Source organism: Bos mutus, chromosome 11 (genome assembly GCF_027580195.1).
Source record: "Bos mutus isolate GX-2022 chromosome 11, NWIPB_WYAK_1.1, whole genome shotgun sequence".
Lineage (NCBI taxonomy): Eukaryota > Metazoa > Chordata > Mammalia > Artiodactyla > Bovidae > Bos > Bos mutus.
In genome coordinates this window covers 34,442,455-34,466,160 of record NC_091627.1, presented here as the reverse complement: position 1 = coordinate 34,466,160, position 23,706 = coordinate 34,442,455, and the positions used below count along the sequence as shown (strand labels likewise).

Here is a 23,706-nt window from a genome sequence, read left to right as displayed (position 1 = left end):
CTTGTATGGCCCTGCTGTAAACCTTTTTTTGTTCCAAACTCCCACGTTTCAGTTTGTTTGGCTTCATTGTGTATCAGGCACATGAACTTGCACTAACACATAGAGCAGCATTGTTTGTATTAGCAAAAGACTGGAAACCACCTAGATACCCATCAGTAATAAGAACTAACATTACATTTATATAATTACATACTAAGCAGTCATAGGGGCTTCCCAGGTGACTCTGTGTTAAAGAATCTGCCTACCAATGCAGGAGACTGCAGGTTCTATCCCTGGGTCAGGAAGATTCCCTAGGGAAGGAAATGGGAACCCCATTCAAGTATTTCTTGCCTGGGAAATCCCATGAACAGAGGAGCCTGGTGGACTACAGTCTATGGGGTCTCAAAGAGTTGGACATGACTTAACAACTGAGCACACACAAGAAATCTAACAATAAGGAAGGTTTTTATATATAGCAATGGAATAGTCTCCAAGGTACACTCAGTTAAAAGTAAGGTGCAGGACAATGTAGATGCTGTTTGAATTAAAATGGGGAAAGATATATATGTATTTGCATGAGTATAAATACAGAAAATGTCTTGGACTTGTAACAAAAAACTGCCTAGGTAGATGTGGTCCGGGAGACCGGAGAGAGAAGTGGAAAAGAGTCTTCACTATACCCTATGCATCTTTTGAATTTCGAATCATGTGAATGTCTTATCCCCCAAATAGATACAATTATTAATATGAGAAAGATTTTGCAATAGTTGAAGTCAAAGATAATCTAATCTGAGGCAATAGGAATGGCAAAGAGGTTTGTTCATTAGAGAAATAAATGCTTGAAACAAGTTTTTTAATGAAGAGAGAAATGCTTGAAATTGAGAGGAACCACAGCCTCCACTGCACCCACTTCAGCACCCTCACAAAGCCTGCCCTAAGCCACAGCACAGCCTTAGCTTGTTTTAGGCCACTTAAGACGAATGGGATGGGAGTCCCCTTGCTCTAGCTTTTAAATCCTGGCTAGCTTGAAGCGATTTAGCAGCAGCAGCAGCAGCTTCTCCCTTGTTTTTCATAAATATTTTGGGTAACCAAGGGAATTTAATAGATGAGATTATCTGGGAAAAGACTGGTTTACCCCATCCTTTCTTGTCCATTTTTGTATATCCTGAACTCTCCTATTCGGTATATGCAGACCTGTGTGATTTACAGCTTTAAATGCCTCAGGAAACGGCAGAAGTTTGTTACATTCTTTCTCCAACCACAACCGACCACCCAGGGAGGGAGTGGGGAGAGGCCTACGACCAAGGGGAGGGTCCAAGCCTGAGGATCATTTGAGTAGAGCGTCTCCAAGCCAGGCTTTTCTTCTGCTCCTCCCCTTCACTGTGTTTCGGTCTCGGGTCCATCCCTGGCTTACACTAGTGGCTGGATCTGCTGGGGGCTGCCCTTGGGGCGGAAGCCGGAGTCGTCCCCCCGCGGCCCGAGGCACGGATTCCTTTGTCTCCCAGGCTTCCGCTCGACGGCGCGGGGGTTGCGGGTAAGTACTCTCTGGTCTGCCCGGCCCTGCCAGCCACGGGCCAGTAGTCTCCACACAAAGCCAGGATTCAGCGCTCGGGAGCGACACTCGGGCCTGGGCGCCCGCACTCTCGAGGCTCGCATAGAAGCCGCGTGGGAACCCGCGGGGGCGCGACGGCCGTCAACGCGCAGGCGTCAGTCTTCCCTTCGGGACACTGCAATTCCCATAAGGCCGTGCCTCGTCCCCCGCGCCTCGGAGGCCCGGGAGCGGCGCCCGCTGCGACGGGCTTGGGGACGCTCGCCGCATTGCATTATGGAATACATAGTCTAATAGAAAACGTCCTGGGGCACAAATTCCCGGCCAAGCCCACGTGTTTACCTTGTGCACTGGGGGTGGGGGGAACGTCAATGAAGAGTAGCTACTAGATTTCGTCATAAAACGGCGACCAGACAGGCGGCGCCATCTTCGAACTTGGACTTCCGGAAGGACTTTGGTGAGGGTGAGTGTACCGCAGCGGGGTGTGAGGGGCCCCACGATTACTACCCCCCCTTCTTTTTTTGATAGCACTAAGACATTGGGAACCAATTCCGGCTCCGCTTTTCCGCCTCTGCTCAGCATCGCGACCTCCAGCCCCCGAGCTCCTACGGAAACCGCCGTGCTCCCCACCTCCCTAACCCACGGTGGCAGCCCCTATCTCTGATCTCCTCGGGTTTCGCCTTCTTTCCCAGTGAGGTGTCCGTAACATCTTATCCTGTGTCCGGGCCCCGGCGCTGCGAACATTGCAAACCTCGAACTCTGCGAACCTACTGTAGTCCTCAGCCTTAGGAAACTCACGGCTCACTTCCCGAACAGGCTAGTGGTGAAAGCTAACCCCACTCCCAGGACTGAGAAAGACCAAGCGGTCACCCCTAGAGTGGTGGCGGGTCAGTCTTCTCATTGTAGTGTGTTCAGCCTCTTCCTCGGCGAGGTCCTTGTAACCCTGGGGGTTGTGCCCCGCGCGCTGCAACCCCATTGGCGCAGCCAGGGGCCAGTTATGTTTCCCAATCTAGTCCTTTTATCACGCAGCAACTTGGCTTTCTGTTCCGAAAGGGAGAGGTGGCGACTTGAGCTTCACCCGCGAAACTCACTTTGTTAAAAGTGCAGGGTGCAAGCCGAGGGCCCCAGCGGCATATTGTTACACAAACCTCATTCCTGTGCCTTCGTTCCTTTTTGCCACCCTTTCTTATCATCTGTAGTACTTTCTTAATTGTTTTCTTTAAATTGATTTAATTTTAAGGTTTAAGTGCTTTAGTCTTGATCTAACTAGTCCAGGGATTTCATGGACTAGTTACAGTTTTTTTAAATACAAGTAAAAATAAAAACATAATTAATCAAATAAAATTGTTCAATTTTGTATCAGAAGTCATCTTGCAGACCACCAGTTGTACCATGGGAACACTTTGGAAATAATGTATTAGACCATGCCGTGTGTGTAAAATAATTCCATACCTGCAGAACAGTGTTACCTAATCATTTTCTGTGGTTGGGGAGATCAGGCTGGCGGCCTTGGAGCAGCATGGGAACCAGACAATTTGGGGTGCAGATTTAAAATTTTATAAATCCTGGTACAAATTTACTAAACCTCTTTTGCTTGTGTCCAAAATTTGTATTGTAAAGTCAAAAATGGAAATTAACCACTACACCCTGCTGCTGCCTTCTCTGAGAAGTGAATCCTTATAGAGATTCTTGTACCTTGAGAAGTTAGTCCTTAAATCAACAAAGGTTAATTATTGCACTTACCATGTACTAGTTTCTGGATACAATAATGAATCAGACAAGGTCCCTATCTTATGAAACTTATAAAGAAAATAACTATGGAATAAGTAAATATCCATATCTCTTATTAAAAAATTCCAGATGGACTAAACAGCTACATGTAAGATCTAAAACTAGAAAAATCATTAGAAAAAAATAAGATATGTTATATTCTGATATTATCAATGGGGTAGGAAATACCTTTTTTAAAGACACAGGAATTTCTTGGTGGTCTAGTGGTTAGGACTCTCCACTTCCACTGCAGGAGGCAGGGGTTCAATCCCTGGTCTGCACCTAAGATCCTATGTGAGGCAGGGTGGCCCCAAAGACACAGAAGCCATAAAGGAGAAGACTGAGAAATTTAACTCATAAAATTTAACCTTAGTTTTGCAAGAAACATTATAAGCAAAGTTAAAAAAGGTAGATACCGAGAGAAAATATTCACAACATAAATAACTCCACAGATCAATAAGAAAATGATCAATTTGTCCTACAGAAATGGGCAATTCATAAAAGACATAGATGTCCAACATATAAAAAAGAAGTTGCTAACCTCAGTTATTATCAGGACAATGCAAATAAATGGGCTTCCCTGGTGGGTAAAGAATCTGCTTGCAATGAGGGAGACTTCAAATGGGTTGTCCTTGGGTCGGGAAAATCCCCTGAGGATAGGCATGGCAACCCACTCCAGTATTCTTGCTGGAGAACCCACATGGACAGAGGAGCCTGGCAGGCTATAGTCCATGGGATCGCAGAGAGTCCAACATGACTGAGTGACTAAAAGCACACACAAGGAGGAATTTTTTCACCCATCAGGCTGGCAAAAATCGAAGATTGACAAAGGTAGTAAAATGCGTATACCCATTTTTACAGTTAATGGGAGTATAAATTGATTTTCATCTTGGCGACCTGTTTGGAAGTATCAAATTTTGAAATGTGTGTACGCTTTAACCCAGTAATTTCACTTCAGCTGATTATTCTAGAAAAATAATTTCTCATTACTGAAGAGATCTATACTTGAATATTCATTGCAGTAGTATTTGTAATAGTATTGTAATCCAATTGTTCATTAAAAGCGAAATACCCAAATAAACTATAATCCCATGGAACACCACATAGTAGCCCAGAAGAATGAGATGGATGTATGTGTACAGATACGGAGAAATCTTCAAGACATACAGAAGTTCTCTTAACTGATCTTCATTTAACTAACTCCCTCTGTTAACTGACATTCTCCTTTTCCTCTATAAAGCATACAAACTGATGCCCATGGCACACTGAATTCTCGAAGCCTATAGGTTTTTTTTCCTGTAGGTCTGATTACTCTCACTGGTTGATCTGGATGCTTGCCAAGAGTTATTGTATTGTTTCCCATCATTTTTAATGTCAATTGATTTGTCACTATATTTATATATTTGTGACATGTTTAAATTTTAAGGAAATTTGAGTATGTACAAGTTACATTTCTATTAAAACTGAGTTGAAATATGGCAGATACACAGGCGTTTTATTGTTATTTACATTCTACACATAATTATAAGTATTTTGTATCAATTAAAGGTTTTATACAAACCTAAAAAAGAAAAAGCAAACTGAATTGAATATGGAAGGACAAAAGCAGTGAGTTTGCAAATAAGCAAAAAGCTGCCAACTACGTGTAAAGACAAGAAACAAGTGAATTGTTAAATTTTAGAAGGCGTTTGCTGCAGTTTAGAAGGAGGCAAGGGAAAGGAAAAGGATAAGCATCACCAGTTCCCTTGGGTGGGCCCAGAGGGGGCATGGAGCGAGAACATAACTGGAAAGCTTGACTTCAGAGAGTGGACGACAGACTCAGAAGCAGGGAGTGTTAGTTATTTGACAAGAAATTGAAGTATGGCTTTTGGTGGTTTTTTCTTTTTAAATATTTATTTGACTGTGTCAGGTCTTAGTTGTAGCACACAAAATCTTCTTTGTGGTGCACAGATTCTCTAGTTGTGGCACAGGGGCTCAGTTGCTCTGTGACACGAGAGTCTTAGTTCCTTGACTAGGGATCGAACCTGCCCCTGCACTGCAAGGCAAATTCTTGACCACTGGTTTTTAGTTTTTTAGTTTTTGTTTCAGAAATCTAAGACTTAGTCATTTGCTGAAGACTATGGGATTAGACAATAAAGAAGAGGGTGTGGGAGCTGACAGAAAGAAAGGGTGACTTTAGTGCCCAGCTAGCTTAGATGTACTGGTTGCAATGGGGGATTGGTTCATCCAGGACTTGAGTTTTGCCAGGCCTGTGAAACAAAAAGATGAAAGGAAGTTTGTAATATCAGTAAGAATCTGATTAAAATAAAGGAGTCTAAACTACATGGGATATGGCTGACATAGGGAGAAACTCGAGTGATCAGTGGATAGTGGAGTAATTAACATGGTGAAGAGTAGATACAGTGATCATAGTTGGGCAGCCTGGCTGTAATGATGGGAGGTCGTGATCAGACAGTGGGTGTCTTAGTGATTTTGGAGGTTAAAAAAAGGTTTTATATGTTGGCATCCCGGGTGTGACAGTGGAGTGGATACCAGTGATTTAGCCAAATGTTACGGGCTTGGAAGGAACAAGGTTTTACAAGATGGGGAGGACTTTTTGGTCAAGAATTGGCACTGGAGAAGAACTGAGAAAACACTAATCCCACTTTCTACCCTGGGGTAAGTGGGATTCGAGAGAATGAGCAACCTCCACTTGAGAGCCTGGAAAGCTAGAAACTTCATTTCCTGGAATTTTTCCATTCAAGATTCTGAATATGATTTAGGTCTTACAAATCGAATATGCTCTTGAAGAACTCAAATTTAGACTTCAGTTTAGAGAGGAGGCAGGCCAGACGGCATGCATTTTGCTTTTGCAGATTGTGGCAGTGACACAGTTCTGGATCTGCAAGCCAGAGAAGAGTCTGCCTCAGTTGGTCACTTTCTGATTATTGCAGAGGCAGCTTGTTTATGGAGCCATCACCTATGGCAGGGGCTTCTTGGTTCAGCTGTGACTCCCTACCGTGGCAGAGGAGAGGCCAGGTGGTTCTTGAACCAGCAGCTATGAACCACTTCTCAGTTTGATAAGTACTTATTCCTAAACTTTTTTGCCCCCTAACCCTTCCTCTATTCTGGGGATTACTTTTGTAATTTCTAGAAACTTGTAGAAGTTTCTATATTTAGAATGTCATCCTGTTACCTTTACATGAATGACAATTAAGAATTCTCTTGATCCTTTTGTTTCTTTATCCTCTGGCATCAAATGTTTCTAAGAACTCCCAGGCTGACCTGATTGCCTCCCACCCCCATTTGTAGGAGAAATTTAGTCTTCATTCAGATATTTCTTAATGAGTCTTTATTGATTTTTGTGTCCTTTTTATATGATAAGCCCTTTTAACTTTAGGCTGAGATCTTCCTTTACTTCAGGAAAGTACACATTCTGTTTTTCATTTCAGGAAATTTTCTTTTGTTAGGTCTTTGAACATTTTTTCTGTTCCCATTTTTCTTCTCTGTTCTTTAGAAATAGCAATTATTCATATATTAGCTCCCCATTTTCTCTTTTCGCCCATACCATCTTCTCACTGCTGCTGCTGCTGCTAAGTTGCTTCAATCGTGTCCGACTCTGTGCGACCCCATAGATGGCAGCCTGCCAGGCTCCCCCATCCCTGGGATTCTCCAGGCAAGAACACTGGAGTGGGTTGCCATTTCCTTCAATGCAGGAAAGTGAAAAGTGAAAGTGAAGTCGCTCAGTCGTGTCTGACTCTTAGCGACCCCATGGACTGCAGCCTACCAGGCTCCTCCATCCATGGGAGTTTCCAAGCAAGAGTACTGGAGTGGGGTGCCATTGCCTTCCCCACTAGTCACCGTTATCTCTTTATAGTCTGCATGGTTTCTCTCAAACGCCTTTCATACCACTGATTGTCTTTTCAGTAGTTTCAACATTTTGCTTCTCCTCTGATTTTCATTTCTTTGATTTTATTCTTTTATTCAGTTTCTTTCCTTATGACTACCAGCTCTTTTTTTGCCTTGCCATTGTTTTATCTCTTCTTTGATCTCTTATTGGATTTCACAGTCTCTGGCTTTTTTGAAACTATAGAAGTTTTTGTTGGAAAATTTCTTGTTTTCTGGAGACATTCTTTGAAACAGTACTTTTCACCTTTTTCATTTGAGTCCTTTTTATTCTTTCTATAGCAACTAGGCGTAGGTCCCATTGGATCCTTTTTGCTTATTCCTGATTTTGAATGGAGTAGTTCTCTCCGGGTTTGCTGTTTACCAGAGAACAATGTGGGCTTCCCTGGTGGCTCAGTGGTAAAGAACCTGCCTGCCAGTGCTAGAGATGGAGGTTCAATCCCTGGGTCAGGAAGATCCACTGGAGAAGGAAATAGCAACTCACTCTGGTCTTCTTTCCTGGGAAATCCCAGGGACAGAGGAGCCAGGCTACTGTCCATGGGGTTGCAAAGAACAGGATACCACTTGGCAACTAAACAGCAACAAAGAGAACAATGTAGGTGGAGTTTCATTGACCTCTATTTACCTTGATATTGTTATATTGTATCTTTAGCATATGGTGTTATAATGTATCCTTAGCACCTGAGTTAGAGAGTTGGCTGTTGTTATAGTTCATAAGGATATCTTCTTGAAGAGAGACAGTAGGAAATTTTAATTTGTATGATATTTCTTATGGTATTTATTAACACACTTTCCACTGAGGCTGATGAATTCTTCATCCTTAAGACATATACAGATCTATGGAGGGATTCCTCCTTGGATCTGAGTTATTTCTTCCCTTTTGTCACAGACAGGTAGGTTATTCTGGTTGCAAACTGGGCCCTTGCAGTTCTCTGTTGCTCAGGTTTTTGGTGTGGCGGTCACTGTTTTGTTTATCATTGTCAGTTTTCTTTGGTCCGTAGTTGCATAGCTGACTTTTTGGGTTTGAAGAAAATGAAGATCCGTGACACTTTCAGTCTATTCTTCAATGTCTAAATAGTTTCTTAAGGTAGTGGGATGTTCCTTAATTGTCTCATAGGCTACCACCTCCCCATCCAGCTGAAAGATTGCTAGCAGGACACTAGAAATTACCTATCCTTAAATAAATCTGCACCTTGACTAATATTCACAAAGATGGATGTTAGCTCTAGTCATCCTGTTCTCCTTCAGTTTGATCTAAATTGTATAGTATCTGGCAGCTATACTTTATAGTTTATTTTAGAAACTTGTGGCCTTTCCCTGCTTCATAACAGGTGATTTTTTTTTTCTTTCTCATTTTTTTTAAGAGAGGAATGATTCATTTCATTAGGTTTCAGGGAAAGGGGTTAAATAACTGTTCATTCACTTTAAATCATCTGAATAAAGCACTTAGAATAGTAGTTGGCATGTAGTAAGCATTTACTAAATGGTAGCTTGTTATTGTTTGTTCACTGTCAGTTCCATGAGATCAGGCACCTTGTCTGCCTTGCTTATTGTCATGTTACCAGATCCTAGAATAGTGCCTGTTATATAGAAGATGCTTAGGAATTACTGCTGAATGAATGAATGACCAGAGTTTGGGTTTCTGGTTGGTTGGGAAGGTGGGGTGGTGGGGGTGGTTGGAGGAACAATGATGAGAAGAGAAAGACAGGAGGTGGAAAAATCTGAGCTCTTACCAGAGCTTTTTCCTTCTCGTCATTTGTATGTCTCTTGCATGCAGGGGCAGCCATTTTTTGGGGTGCTGATGGATACCTACGGGGTCGGCTATATGGCTCTGGAGGAGGCCGGCCCCGTGGGGAACATGACTGTGGTAGACTCTCCTGGACAAGAGGTGCTGAACCAGCTTGACGTCAAGGCCTCCTCAGAAACAACCAGTGTGGAGGCTTCCATAGAGATGCCATTATCTACCCCTTTCCCTGGATATGAGGATTCTCTGGATGAGAGGAGGCTCCTTCCAGAGCAGGAAAGCCTCTCCAGACTGCAACAGCAAGGTGTGTCCCTTGATCTTTCAGCCTTTTAGCCCTGCATGCTCAGCTTAAGATGAACGAGAGCAGGTCAAGCTCATAGGACTTTACAACCTGGGTATGGTGTAATCTGTTCCAAAAAGGTTTGAGCTCTGGTCCCATCTCACAGACCCATATTCTTCTCTACAGATCTTTCTTCAGAGATGTCAAAGGTCCCAAAGCCTAGGGCCTCAAAGCCTGGCCCGAAGAGAGGTGGTAGGACACGGAAAGGCCCCAAAAGGCCCCAGCAGCCTAATTCTCCATCAGCCCCTCGGGTTCCTGGTCTCTTAGATCAATCCAACCCTCTGTCCACCCCCATGCCTAAGAAACGAGGTCGAAAGTCCAAGGCAGATCTGCTACTGCTGAAGTTGTCCAAAGGCCTAGATCAGCCAGAGTCTCCACATCCAAAGATGCCCCCTGAGGACTTTGAGACCCCTCCTGGGGAACGACCCCGCCGAAGGGCTGCCCAAGTGTAAGGATTGTGGGGCGCAGCTTGGTGGAGGGGGGCTGGGGTGAAGGGGTGGGGGTGGGGCAGATGCTGGAGAGATGAGTGGACTGTGGTGAGGTGTCAGGTAAGCAGGGGTGGTGCTGGCTTCTGGGCACTTGAGCAGTCTTCTAGGTCTTCAACAGCAGTTTCTGTCTGGTTAAATTCTGTGGGCGGTTTCTTTCTGTACCTCATCCTATCACATTTTCCGCTATTTCCTCCAAGTCTTCACTGCAGTTTTACTGTGTTGTATACGTCAGCATATATTATGTCCTTCCATCCTTTCCATTTTCCCTCAATGATCTCTGACTGTGGTAGTGCTTCAGACTTGGACTCAGAAGACCTGGGTTCAGATTCCACATATGTGATCTGAATCCTCTTGTCCAAGTCACCTAACTTTCCTGGATTTCTGTTTCTACATCTATCAAAGGGGGAGGGAAAGTAATAGCCATTTCACACGGTCACTGGGAGGATCTAGTGAGATGAGAATTGGCCAAGCGTCAGGCAGAGTGGGCCCTGGGTGAAGTGGCTGTGCTATGGCTCTGACTCTGCCCTGTCCTGCAGGGCACTTCTGTATCTTCAGGAACTGGCGGAGGAGCTCTCAACAGCGCTGCCTACTCCAGTGTCCTGTCCTGAGGGCCCCCAGGTGAGCAGCCCTACCCAGCCGAAGATAATCCAGCCGCAGGCAGCCTGTCTCCGTGGAGAAGGGGATAACACCGCACGGGATGAAGACTTTGTTCTCCAGGTTGAGGCTGAAGAAGCAGAAGAAAGCGAGGCCCCAAGTGAGAACTCTTCTGACCCCGAGCCTGCAGCACCCCGAAGCACTGCCCGAGGATCTACTCAGGTAACCTGAGTGGACAAGACCATGGAGGGAGAAATAGGAGGATTATTGGGAGGATCAGCAGGGTGCCCAGAAGGAAGGCTTTAGCCTAGTAACTAGGATGGCCAAAACAGGGGAAAGTTAAGAAAGAGCAACTTCAAACACAGTTGAGATTCTGGAAGCTGAGGGTGTAACTAAACAAGATTATTTGTTCATACATTGAGCATCTCCTCTGAGCTAGGAAGCACAATCATGAATAAGACAGGGTCCTCCCGTACAAAGCTTACAGTGTAATAAATGCTGCACCAGGAGGGAACAGAATGCTTTAGGCATATAGAGGAAGGGTGGTTAACTGCTTAGACTTCATAAAGAAATGCTCGTTGAGTTAGGTCTAGAAAGGAACAGAAGTTTGTCAGAGAGGATGATTTCCCAGAAACTGGTTATGGCTGCAGCATAGGGCCTGGGTTAACGTGGGGAAGATTAGACTAGAGAGGATGAAAGAAATGAAACTGGTAGGAGCCAATAGAGTATGTGTGTGTATAATTATGGTAAAATAGATATAACAAAATTTACTGTTTTAAAATGTACAATTCAGGGGCATTCATTGCATTCACAGTGTAGTGTAACCATCACCACTATCCATTTCTAAAACTTTTGTCATCCCAAACAGAAACTCTGTACAACCATGGTTTTTAGGTAGGAAAAGAACATGATCGGTTAGGAAAATAGGTTAATTTGCAGTTGACAATGAGAAGGCAGCTTCATTTCTCTAGGTGAGAGGTGGTAAGGGCCTAAACTAAGCAGTGGAGGAAGAAAAGATCAGGAGACAGAGATAAGAGATACGTAAGAGGATTAATAGCAGTTGGGAGTTGAAGGAGAGGAAAGGGCAGGAGTTTCCAACTTTGATGGTGCTCTCATACGCTGAACTTGGGAACACAGAAAGGGTGGGGGATGCAGGAAGGGTGAAGGTGGGCAGGCGAAGTGATGAGTTTACTTTCTGACATGTCGAGCTGGAGAGGCCAATGGGTCAAGGGACATCCTTCTGGAGACGTCTGGTTGCCAGTCAGATATATAGGACCAGTGCTTTACTCCTCCCAGGGGCATTTAAGGGAGCACCAGAACCCTCTAGTAAAGATAAATGTCTCAATGCAACATCTTAAAAATCAAAATTAATGCAACAAATCTATGCTGAAGAAAATACAAAATTTTCAATAAAGGCAGGAAGTATACTAGTGATACTCACTTTTGCCTCAAGTTCTAATATGGCTCAGCACCACATTGTATGAGTCTAGATTTTGTAGAAAAGTTGAGACTGAGTAAAGGTTACATTTGCTAAGATGCAGTCAGGCATAAAAATGGGGGTCAAAGCCATGAGTCAAAAGGATGAGATTACCAGGAGTACATGTATTGAGGGTTGAGAAGACACAGGAACTCTAGGAAATACCTTCAGTGACTAACCCTCAAAGGAGGGAGACTACCCCCAGGGCAGGAGCTTCAGGAAGCAAATAGGAGTGCTCTGAATTAAGTGCTGTAGAAACACACCAAGGAAGATGAACAGAAAATAGGAGAGCAGGTTTTGCTGGAGAAGTAAGAGCAAAAGATGGAGAGGTCATTGTAATGGTTAAGATACAAATCTTTTAAGATGCCGATAGGAGAAAAATTAGAGAGCAAGTAGTACCAGGAGAAGAAAAAGCTGGGAAAGCTCTCTCCTGGGGACTTTCTCTAGCCTGTAAAATTCTCTGACTTACACTTTCTTCAATTTGATCCTCAGAAGCAGAAGCCACACGTTCGGGGAATGGCTCACAATGGCTTACCAAATCACATCATGGCCCCTGTTTGGAAGTGCCTTCATCTCACCAAGGATATGTGAGACTTGGGGAACGGGAGCTGGGGATGAAAGGTAGGGGTGGAGAACAAAGGAAGGCCGAGGACCCAGCCTAGCAGTGGGGCTGTGAGAAGTGGGGCAAGCACCCACAGTGTAGAACACGGGGAAGACATTTGTAACTCAAAGGTCCTGCTCCAAAGGCAGAAGCTCTCAAGCTGTGCTGTCCAATTTGGTAGCTGCAAGCTGCACGAAGCCATTTAAATTTCATTTAAAATTAATGAAATATAGTTAAAAGTCCAGTTTCTCAGTTGCTCTAGCCACATTTAAGTGCCCAATAGCTACTTGCAGCTTGTGTGTTAAGATTAGCACAGATAACAGATTGCTCCCATCCTCAAAGAAAGTTATGGGGCAGTGCTGCTCTGGAATCTCTCCTTCACTAATGCTACTTCTGCTCCTCCAGCCGAGATCAGAAGCATTCATACTGGGAGTTTGCGGAATGGATTCCTTTAGCGTGGAAGTGGCGCTTGTTATCTGAACTGTAAGTTGAAGGGGCATCTTTGAAATCTAGGAGCGGGTGACACCCCTGGAGGCAGAAGGGTAACTGAGGACTCTAGATTGATCATGGGAATCCCAGTATAGGTGAAACTTTTCCTCATTTAGACTGTTTGTTCCCTTTGCCATCCCCCAGCGAGGCAGCTCCCTACCTGCCCCAGGAGGAGAAGTCCCCGCTGTTTTCTGTACAACGTGAAGGACTTCCTGAAGATGGCACCCTCTACAGAATAAACAGGTGATGATCGCATCTCTTTTTTCTGATTCTGGGAGACAGAAGTAGGAAAAATGGATGTCAAAGGGGATGGGAGATTGGCCCTGTTCTTCCCTGAATGCTGGTCCAGTTGGTCCCAAGGCTAGGAGAGCTGCCTATATTTGCTCAGCCCCCTCTAATCTGCAGCGCTTCTCTCTGCTGGCCAGACTGAGGGAGCCTAGGGAGGTTGAGGGTGGAACAAGTTTTCAAGGTCACATCTACTCAGCTAGACGTGGACAGACTGGCCCTAGAGTGAACACTGTAGTGAATCAGAATGCATGGCCTGTCACCTTTGAAGGTGAGCCTGGAGCTAGACAGACCTGGGGAAGGGAAGGAGGAAGATAACATGGTGGCTAGGACTGGTCTCGCTTGTTGACTGTGAGTGATGCTCTGGTGCTTGCTTAGGTCAGGAGCTCCAGGTGGCGCTCCAATTCTGTCTGCATTCCTTTTTTTTTTTCTTTTTTAAGAGCAGTTTTAGGTTCACAACAAAACTGAGAGGCAGGTAGAGAGAGTTCCCATATACTCCCTCTCTCCCCACCACCGCTCCACCCCCACCCCGACACGCACAGCCTTCCCCATTATCAACAGTCCCTCACCAGAGTGGCGCATTTGCGCATTTGTTATGATCGATGAACCTGCACCAACACATCACAATCGCTCAAAGTCCATAGTTTACCTTTGGGTTCACTCTTACTGTTGTACACTTTATGGGTTTGGTTAAAGGTTTAATGACAGGTATCCATCATTATGGTATCATATAGAGTATTTGCATTGCCCTAAAAATACTCTGTGTTCTGCCTGTTCATCCCCTATCTCTCCCCTCCTCAGCCTCTGGTTATCACTGATCTTTTTACTGTTTCCATAGTTAAACCTTTTCCAGAATGTCTTATAATTGGAATCATACAGTATGTAGCCTTTTCAGGTGGGCTTCTTTCACTTAGTAATGTGCATTCAAGTTTCCTTCATGCCTTTTCATGGCTTGATAGGTCATTTCTTTTTAGTGCCAAGTAATATTCCATTGTCTGGATGTATCACAGTTGATCCATTCATCTACTGAAGTCCTTACTGCCTTTTACTAGCTCCTTTTTTTCATCTTTGCCTTTTCTATAGATTTAGCTCTATCACTGCACACCCAGAGCGCTTGGATGTGTCTTTCTTCACTGGGGGCCCACTCTGGGCTCTGGACTGGTGCCCAGTGCCAGAGGGGTCAGCAGCCTCGCAGTATGTGGCTCTTTTCTCCAGCCCTGACATGAATGAGACACACTCACTGAGCCAGCTGTATTCGGGCCCTGGGCTGCTCCAGCTCTGGGACCTTGGGACCTTGCAGCAAGAAAGCTGGTGAGGTGGGGCTGGGACACTGCCAGGGGAGAGTGGTGGAGGAAGAAAGAAGGGTGGGTCTGGGCTGGGGGCAGGGGAAGGCTCAGACTGGGTTGAGACAAGGGGAACACAGGCTCTGGAAGCTCTAGACCCTTCCTTCCTACCCATTCTCTGCACATGCTCTCTCTCTCAGTCTTGGCAACAGAGCCCACTTTGTCTACGGGATAGCTTGTGACCACGGCTGCATCTGGGACCTCAAGTTCTGCCCCAGTGGAGCATGGGAACTTCCAGGCACCCCTCGGAAGGTACTTCCCACTTGACTGTGGGGTGGCCTTTGGCCTCAGCCAGAACAAAGGGGCCCTGGGTCTTCCCAGAGTTGGAGAAAGGGAAGTTGGAGAGTGGGAGGTGGAGTTTGTCCAGCAGCTCCATATCAGATTTTCAGGGACCAGAAGCTCACGCATTTTCTGAGACATTCCTTCCAGCAGCAAGTCTCAGTGCAGATCTGGTGTCACCCTCTAGGCTCCTCTCCTGCCCCGACTGGGTCTCCTGGCTCTTGCCTGCTCAGATGGGAAGGTGCTGCTGTTCAGCCTGCCCCATCCCGAGGCCCTGCTGGCTCAGCAGCCCCTAGGTGAGTATTGCAGCAAGGAGGATGGGGCTGCTGGAGTTGTGGCCAGAGCTTAGAAGGGCCTGTCCACCCCCTCCCCCCGCACCCCGAAACTCCTCCAGGCCCAGTGTCTCCAGTGCAGAGCCTTACCCAGTCAGTCCTCCCATTCTGACTTCACTCTTCCCCATTCTTTTACTTCTCTCTTTTTCAGTCTTGTAACTGCCTTCTTTGAGCACATTGTCTTTGATCTCCCCACTTCCATGCTCTCCTGTGCTCTCAGGTCTTCCCCCTCTCACTGCCCCAGTTAACTGGCTGTGTGAGGAGCTGCCACAGGCTGAGGCTGGTGCCTGGAGCTTATCTCCTGCCATACTCCTCTTCCTCCCCCAACCCTGTCCTCACCTCTCCTCCCCTCACCACCAAACATACAGGAGAACACGCTCTCTTTGTTGTGAAGGGAAGGAGAATATGGAGCTGAAGGTGAGCATGAAGAGGAAGGAGCAGAGAAAGGCAGCTCCCATTTGATTAAATTTACTTGTTTTTCAACAGTACTGCATGTTTAAAGAAGAGGACCCCTGGGTTTAAACCCTGAGAAATTCCCTATTTAGTGGTTTCTGGTGTTAGGCATGGATTGAGGAGGGAGTGGGAATTAAGAAGTTAGGACAGAGGTGTACAGACAATTCTTTCAGGATGCTGGTCTCTGAAGGAGATCATAATAAAGAGGTCGGTGGCTGGAAGTGAATGAAGGGTAGAGGGGGAGGGTTCCTTTGCAGCCCACTGGTTAAGAAGCCATCCTTCCAATGCAAGGGGGCACAGGTTCAATCCCTGGTCAGAGAACTAAGGTCTCACATGCCACGAGGTGTGGCCAAAATAAGGGGTAAAGGAAGGCTTTGGTTTGTTCATTTGATTAACCAGAGACAAGAGTGCATGTTTTACTTCTATGCTTGCGAGTGACCCAATAGCAGGAGAGAAAGTGGAGAGTGCAGAAGGGGTGATCAGATGAGCCACGCTCTGGACAAGGAAAGCGAAGTTGAGAAGAGAGCAGAGTGGAGAGATTAGGCATTCTCATAGGAGGAAGGGCACAGTCAAGTAGAACAGGAAGAAGGATCTGGGGGCAGGCAGAGGCAAGTTCACACATTGATGGTGGCAAGAGAAAAGTGAAAGGGAGGGGCATTGTTGAGAGGGCAGGGGTGCTGGTCTGCGAGCTCAGCCTGGTTGGGACCCCAGCCGTCTGGATCTAGAACTTCAGTTTCTGCCCTTCTTCCTCACAGATGCAGTGAAGCCTGCCATCTATAAGGTGAGTGAGGAGCCTGCTCCCTTAAGCCGAGGCTCCATCTTCTAGAGCCTCCCTTACCAATTCCACAGTGAGTCTCCTTCCACCTCTGGAAAATCTCCCACCCCGTGCTGACTAAACACTGATTTGAGCCTTCATTCCAGACAGTAGTTATGCCTAATCCTGGTCTTGTCTCTCTGTCCCTGCAGGTTCACTGTGTGGCAACCCTCCAGGTAGGGTCTATGCAAGCTTCAGAACCCTCTGAGTGTGGTCAGTGCCTTAGCCTGGCTTGGATGCCCACCCGGCCCCACCACCACCTGGCTGCTGGATATTACAATGGTAAAAAACAAAACATAGGGAACTATTGCTCTTTACATTTTTATATGTGCTTGTTTTTTGGTTGTTGTTTCCCTTTTGGTTCAGTGTTCAACATTATGGAGTTATAAAAATTCGTGCTTGTAGAAAAAATAGAGAGAAGAGAAAAACATCACTAGACTTTTTCCACTCAGAAAAAAAAAATTAAGAATAGATAAACATCATTTCTTGCTGTTCTCTATGCATGTATAAAAAGATTGGATGGAAAGAGAAAGAATTCTATAAAAATGGGATCATAAAGATCCTTTTAAGATTAAAAAGGAAAAGAATAAAAAGTTGTAAATAACATTAATTGGTATCATTAGGTTGTTACTGTTTTTAATTTTTTATTTGTTTGAATTAGATCTTAGTTGCATCACGTGGGATCCTTCCTTGTGGTGCACGGACTCTCTAGTTGTGCCAGGAGGGCCCAACTAAGTTGCTCTGTGGCTTGTGGTATCTTAATTCCCCAACCAGGGGTCAAACCTGAATCCCCAGCATTGCAAAGTGAATCCTTAACCAGCAGGCAAGTCCCAGTTGTTACTGGTTTTAAATAACAGTTTCACTTTTAGGCACACCAGTAGACTTTCTGCTGGGGATGAGGAAGTTAGCGCTCTTACCCTGCTTTTTCTCATCCCTCTCACCATCTCCTGTGTCCCTTTTGGTGGTCTTATTCTTACATTGTCAAGGTATGTGATACTTGATGCTGTTTTGCCATCTTAATTCCCAGAATTACCTAATCTTAACTCTATATTGAAAAGAGTGCCTGTCTCCACCAGACCTTTCATCTCAGGCTCCCCCTCCGTGGCTGTTATTTAAATTGCTTAGCTGTAATTCACCGTCAAGTTTTTTCAAGAAAGGCTCATAAGTGTTACATTTACTGAGTTTCTGTATAAAAAGGGGATGTCTTTTACATTGATCAAAGTTATACTTGTGATTACCTCATCCTCTGCCAGGCTGGTCGGCTTGCTTCGGATCAGCCCAGTTAGTTTATTTGTCCATTTGTTTTCTATTCCTCTACATGTTGCTTTTGGCTCTTTGCCTGTTCTCTTGGCCTGAGAGTAGAGTTGGCAAACATTTCTGTTCAGGTTCAGACAGTGGATATTTTATGCTTTGTGGGCTCTTTGGCCATTGTTGGAACTATCCACGTCTGCCATTGTAAAGAGAAAGCAGCCACAGACCTCAGGGAAACAAATGGGTGTGGTTGTGTTCCAGTCAAACTTACTTACCAAAACAGGCAGCAAGCTGTGTTTGGCCCACGGGCTATAGTTTGCCAACCCTTGTCCTAAAGGGTTTATCCTTAAAAAAAAAAAAAAATACCCTTGACTTTTATTTACTGGGTGCATTCAACCTATCTTTCAATGATAGATCTCAAACTAAGCTATTACTTTTATGTTGATGAGCACTGGAACTAAAAATATCAGGTTGAGTCTTTAAACCATGGACGGAATGTTGGCTAGCTAATCATAATCCCTCCAGTCTTTCATAAGGGATCTGATCTGAGAGTAGAAGACATAGGTCCTAGGAGCCAGAGAAAGAAATTAGAGCAAGGAAAAGAGATTACTATGTGCTGTGCTCAGTCGTGTCCAACTCTTTGCCACCCTATGGACTGTAGCCCACCAGGCTCCTCTGTCCATGGGATTTTCCAGGCAAGAAGACGAGTGGGTTGCCCTTTCCTCCTCCAGAGAATCAAACCCATGTCACCTGCATCTTCTGCATTGGCAGGTGGATTCTTTACCACTGAGCCACCAGGGAAGCAATAACCTGACTTTAACACCTACACATTCTTTCCTGACCCTCAGGCATGGTGGTTTTATGGAACCTTCCCACGAACTCACCCCTGCAGCGGATACGGCTCTCTGATGGCTCCTTGAAGCTCTACCCGTTCCAGTGTTTCCTAGCCCATGACCAGGCTGTGCGTACTCTTCAGTGGTGCAAAGCTAACAGGTATTGAACAGGGGGGTGTGGAGGTGGGAGGTGAGGACAGGCTGACTCTTCCAGAGTTGTTCAGACTTGATCTTCTTCTCTCATCTTTCCACAGTCATTTCCTGGCCTCTGCAGGGAGTGACCGGAAAATCAAATTCTGGGACCTTCGACGACCTTATGAACCAATAAACTCTATCAAGCGCTTCTTGAGTACAGAGCTGGCCTGGCTGCTCCCCTACAATGGTGTCACTGTGGCTCAGGACAACTGCTATGCCTCGTACGGCAGGATGGAGAGAGGATGAGCTCTGGGGACAGGCCCTCGGGGTTGGGGTGCACTGTGCCAGATTATTGTGGGGAGAGGAGGGTTGTTTCACTTTGGGAGTCTGGATTCTGGGGGAAGAAAAGAGTCTAATCTTAGAAAAAGGAAGATTTTCTTTTCTTTATCTCTTACAGTTATGGACTTTTCTTTATCTCTTACAGTTATGGACTCTGTGGAATTCACTACATTGATGCTGGTTACCTTGGTTTCAAGGCCTATTTCACTGCTCCTCGAAAAGGCACTGTCTGGGTGAGCCCCTCTCTTCCAAACCTTCAGTACACAGGCAAACAGTTCCTAGTGGTAGTCAGAAAGAGGCCATAGGTTTGGAAAGAAAGAGAAGATAGGTGTGTGGTAATTGTCATCAAGGATATGGATTATGTTAAACTTATTTATGCTTGTTTATGTGAATATGTCTCTCCCCCCTCAGACTGTGCAGTTGTTACCAGTTCACAGAACTGAATTAATGAGTGAGTGAGTGAATGACAAATATCTGTCTCTTCCTATTAGAGTCTTTCAGGATCTGACTGGCTCGGGACAATAGCTGCAGGAGATATATCTGGAGAGCTCATTGCAGCTATATTGCCTGATATGGCACTGAACCCAACAAATGTCAAGCGACCTTTAGATCGAAGATTCGTACGTATATGAATATTTAATAGCACCATCTGTTGGGTCCTAATCTACCTGACCTCCCAAATTAGTGCTGCCAAGTAGCAGAAGAGTCTCCCCACCCCAGTATTCTCCCTAGAAGTCTTAGCATAGAGTTGTACATAATTTCCCCTACCTTCATGTATCTGAACATAGGTTTAAACATACCCTTTTCTTCTACCTTAAAGTCTTTCCTGCTCCAAACCAATTTTCTCTATTTTACTTTTATTTGGTCTTCAGTATTACAGGTCGTAATCTCATTCTTTTTTCTAGCCTATATATAAGGCAGATCTGATACCATATCAGGACAGTCCTGAAGGTCAAGACCACACTTCTGCTTCATCTGGGGCCCCAAACCCTCCCAAGGCTCGAACTTACGCTGAAACGGTCAACCATCACTACTTGCTGTTTCAAGACACAGATTTGGTAAATTGAGGCCAGGAGAATGGGTGCAGCATTAGAAAACGTAGACGACGTGAGTCCTTGTACAGCAGGGGATCTGGAGGAGTTGCAGCAGAAAGATGTAAAACTAAGAATCTGCTCGCTTTCTCTCTCCTCTCATACCCTCCTCCCCAGCGTTCGTTCCACGGTCTGCCCCACAGAGAACCGATGCTGCGCATGCAGGAGGGAGAGGGGCAAACACGGCTCTGCCTGGACCGGCTGCAGCTGGAAGCTATTCATAAGGTAGGAACCTTACCTCTCATCTTCCCATCCTTCCTCTCATCTCCTCCCAACTCTGAGCCTGTGAGCCATGAAATCGGAGAGGAAAAGGTAACAGAGATGGCAAAGGAGGGGAAATAGCTCCACACCCTCATCCTCCAGAGCACGACAGACACTTCCTTCATGGTCTTCTCATCCTGATTCTCACCCCATCATGGTCCTGTTCTTTCAGATTGCGGCCCTTCTTTTTGCTCTTACGGCTAGGACTCACCCTGAAGTACCAACTCTGAGCATCGCTTTTGTTTTCTGTTCTTTTCACAGGTACGTTTCAGTCCAAACCTGGACTCTTACGGATGGCTGGTCTCTGGAGGGCAGTCGGGGCTGGTTCGGATCCATTTTGTCCGTGGACTCACCTGTCCACTGGGCCACCGTATGCAGCTTGAAAGCCGAGCCCATTTCAGTGCTATGTTCCAGCTGGCCTCCCCCTCTCCAGGGCCTGGCTTTCCTCCAACCAGCCATTGCCTTCTGCCCGGTCCCTAGTCATGGTCCCCACAGGACCCTTGGAATGAAGTCTGCCGAGAACAATTGGCTCCGAGCACACAGCCATAGGAACTGGGGCCTTCCTGGACAGTGATGCTGCCAGGCCTGGATCTTTAGACCTGCCTCCCCAGGACCCCTTAGATCCCTCTCCTTCCACAGACTTCTCCTGTCATCATGGCCCCCCGCGGGCAGGGGGGTTCTCCCTCCACAAACTCTCAAGTCTCAGCATAAAACTATGACTCACAAGAAACACTCAGCCTGTCCTAGGCTTGGGAGTCAAATTGCTCATATTGAGCATATTGTGAAGTGGGTAAAGCTAAGTAAAGGTACTGGGTGTTTTTGAGACCACATGTGAGTGGGTGTTTGGAGAACTGGAAAGGGTATCTGCATGAAGGCTCCTGTCTGACTATGTTCTGGATCCAATATTACTGCCTTCCTAACTTCCTCTTTAGAGTACCCAACACACAGGCCCACGAGCAGGTGATGGTAACTCATTGGACTGAAGCTGCTTATAGGACTTCCTTAACTAAGGAACACACCACAGACGCCCTGCCAACAGAAGAGTGGCTCAGATCTTACTTGCTCCTGCTTATGAAATATTCCCAATCACTGGTCATCTGACCCTTCTTGAGCACTCCTAGACAGTCATGTTTTTAAAATCTTCCTTTATATCAAGTCAAAGAGTACCTCTATACATTTTACCATGGGTGTTAGGAAATCTAGTCACTCTTCCCTGTGATTGCTCTTTTAAGTATTTAAAAATAGCTATCATGTGTTTCCCAAGTCTTTTCTTCTCTAGATTAAATATCATCAATTACTTTAACCATTCTTTTACACGTCATGATTTTTGATCCTTCTGTCACATTGTTGACTTATTAAACATATTTAGCTACTTTATTTCAATTCTCTGTATAGGAGGTATGTAAAATCCAAGCACAGTAATATATCTCATCTTGTGGGATGTTGCAGACTCACAGTGACTGCAATATTGCCTGTTAAGCAAGGATGGACCACCCTCCCACCCCACCCCACCCCCGCCACCAAGGAGAACTAGGCAAACAATAGTCTTCAAATGTATGAGTATAACCTGAGGTTTGGTTTGGGGAGCAGGGCAAGAGTCAGATGACTTCAGGAAGTAGAGAAAAGCACACAGCCAGCTCCTATTGAAGGGAGTGGAGATTAGTTCAGTGCCTTCTTGGAACAAAACCTGCTGGCACTCTAGACTGATTGGCCAAATATCTGGGAAGAACTTTCTGCCTCTTCAGTGGAGAATTTTATCATATGTCAAGAAAATTTCCTTTAAGGGGAAAGGAATCAAGTAGTTCAATTCCTTTCCTGTGCAGAAGAGGAAACAGACCTGGAGGCAACCCAGACCATTAGCAGCAGAGGGACCACAACTCACGTCAGTGCCAAGTATTGCACCATCCTATTGTGCTAGCTCAGATTGTGCCAGTTTGTTTTTGTGACCGTTGGTAGGGAAGTGCTTTCCATTGCAGCGCTGCTTTGCTCATTCTACACAGCAGCCCCTTGGCACTGCATCATGAAATCCCACTTTCAGTGGTAGAAAGATGGGGCCTGGGGACCCATGTCATTGAGGCTGTAGGCTGATATTGGCAGCCCTGCCCCTGCTGCCCGTTCTGCCCTCATCTCAGCCTCCAAAAGAAAATCAGGAAAATGCTGTCAGCCCTTGCTTTCTCTCCCGTAAACCATTTACTCCCCAGGCCACTCCCCTCCAACCATTCCTCGTCCATGGGTTCCTGTGCGATTCTTCCTTTGTGCCTTTGCTCTTACTAGTCCCTCCTCCTGGAACATCCTTTTCCACCATCTCCACCTAAGTACTGTTCATTGTTCAAGGTCCCAGCGCAAATTCTAACCTTCACCAAAGGGCTTCCCAGATTTCTCCAGTAAAATCTATTCTCTCCCATGTGTTCCCAAGAGGAAGGAAAGGAGGCTAAAGGAATATATATATTGGGCACTTTCAAGAACTTTAACATTACTTAATTTAACCCTAAAAAGTCAACATTGCCCCAATTTACTTGACAAAGATTCTGAGAGTTTAAGCATTCTGAAGAACGTCATAGAACTGCTGAGTGGTGGTAGTCTGACTTCAAACTACAACTTTCCAATTTGGCACATTTGGTCTCCTATTACATTTACTAGTGTAAATTTACTCTAGCATGGTGTTTTGTGTATAGAAACCTTTAGTTAAAAGTTTGTGATATCAAATTCTCTTGCTTCCTAACTGCATTTCTCCAGTATCTCTTATAGGATTCTCCCTGCCTTAATCATACAGGAATTGTGTAAATGGGGGGCTGGAACTAGTCAGGTAAAGAGCCTGAGTCAGACAAGGCTGCCTCCTGAAGTGTGAGCTCCCTGGGGATAATTAAGCAAAGGGTGCCAGGCTGACATCTGCCAGGGATCTTGCAAAAGTTTCCACTACCCTAGAAAGAATGTTGCAGTATATTCACAAACTGTTACAAATGTTAGAGCTGGAAATGGATTAGGAAATCACCTAATCTATTGGTTTCCAAACACTTGTAGTTGTGGGCCTCCTTATTTAAATGTGGGTTTTTCTAGAAATATATACATATTTTTATGTGGGTAGCCTTTCCCTTCTCCAGGGGATCTTCCCAACCCAGGGATTAGACCCAGTCAGTTCTCCTGCATTGCAGGCAGATTCTTTTACCAGCTGAGCCACAAGGGAAGCCCAAGAATACTGGAGTGGGTAGCCTATCCCTTCTCCAGCGGATCTTCCCAACTCAGGAATCGAACTGGGGTCTCCTGCATTGCAGACAGATTCTTTACCAACTGAACTATCAGGAAAGCCCTTAGAAATATATACATATTTTTAAAAGTTGAGATGAACAGCTTGTGATAACCCTCTCCCCAAACAT

General features: G+C 45.4%; 1 protein-coding gene across 4 annotated transcripts; it reads left to right on the top strand.

Annotated features, from left to right (window-relative positions):
* The first annotated feature begins 1,313 nt into the window (after positions 1–1,313).
* On the top strand, positions 1,314–21,709 carry GTF3C2 (general transcription factor IIIC subunit 2). Of its 4 annotated transcripts, XM_070379272.1 has the most exons (20): positions 1,540–1,991; positions 6,232–6,361; positions 8,961–9,231; positions 9,394–9,715; positions 10,292–10,571; positions 12,319–12,413; positions 12,833–12,910; positions 13,061–13,159; positions 14,285–14,512; positions 14,685–14,796; positions 15,011–15,119; positions 16,364–16,389; positions 16,575–16,704; positions 18,522–18,666; positions 18,761–18,922; positions 19,126–19,213; positions 19,472–19,600; positions 19,886–20,038; positions 20,189–20,296; positions 20,594–21,709. In XM_070379272.1, exons 3-20 carry the CDS (start codon positions 8,985–8,987, stop codon positions 20,810–20,812), a joined length of 2,730 nt encoding a protein of 909 aa, XP_070235373.1. In that variant the 5' UTR covers positions 1,540–1,991; positions 6,232–6,361; positions 8,961–8,984; the 3' UTR covers positions 20,813–21,709. The 4 variants fall into 4 exon arrangements, with proteins under 4 accessions (XP_070235372.1, XP_070235374.1, XP_070235373.1 ...); XM_070379271.1 differs by lacking the exons at positions 1,540–1,991; positions 6,232–6,361 and adding an exon at positions 1,314–1,513; XM_070379273.1 differs by lacking the exon at positions 6,232–6,361 and having other exon boundaries at positions 1,539–1,991; positions 21,265–21,709.
* Positions 21,710–23,706: the final 1,997 nt, after the last annotated feature.

Excerpts from the sequence above, each read along its gene's own strand:
- GTF3C2 (XM_070379271.1), top strand. The coding sequence starts at position 8,985 with ATGGATACCTACGGGGTCGGCTATATGGCTCTGGAGGAGGCCGGCCCC. Across the intron at positions 20,039-20,188 it reads TGTTTCAAGACACAGATTTG|CGTTCGTTCCACGGTCTGCC; the intron begins GTAAATTGAGGC and ends CCTCCTCCCCAG. Across the intron at positions 20,297-20,593 it reads AGCTGGAAGCTATTCATAAG|GTACGTTTCAGTCCAAACCT; the intron begins GTAGGAACCTTA and ends TTCTTTTCACAG.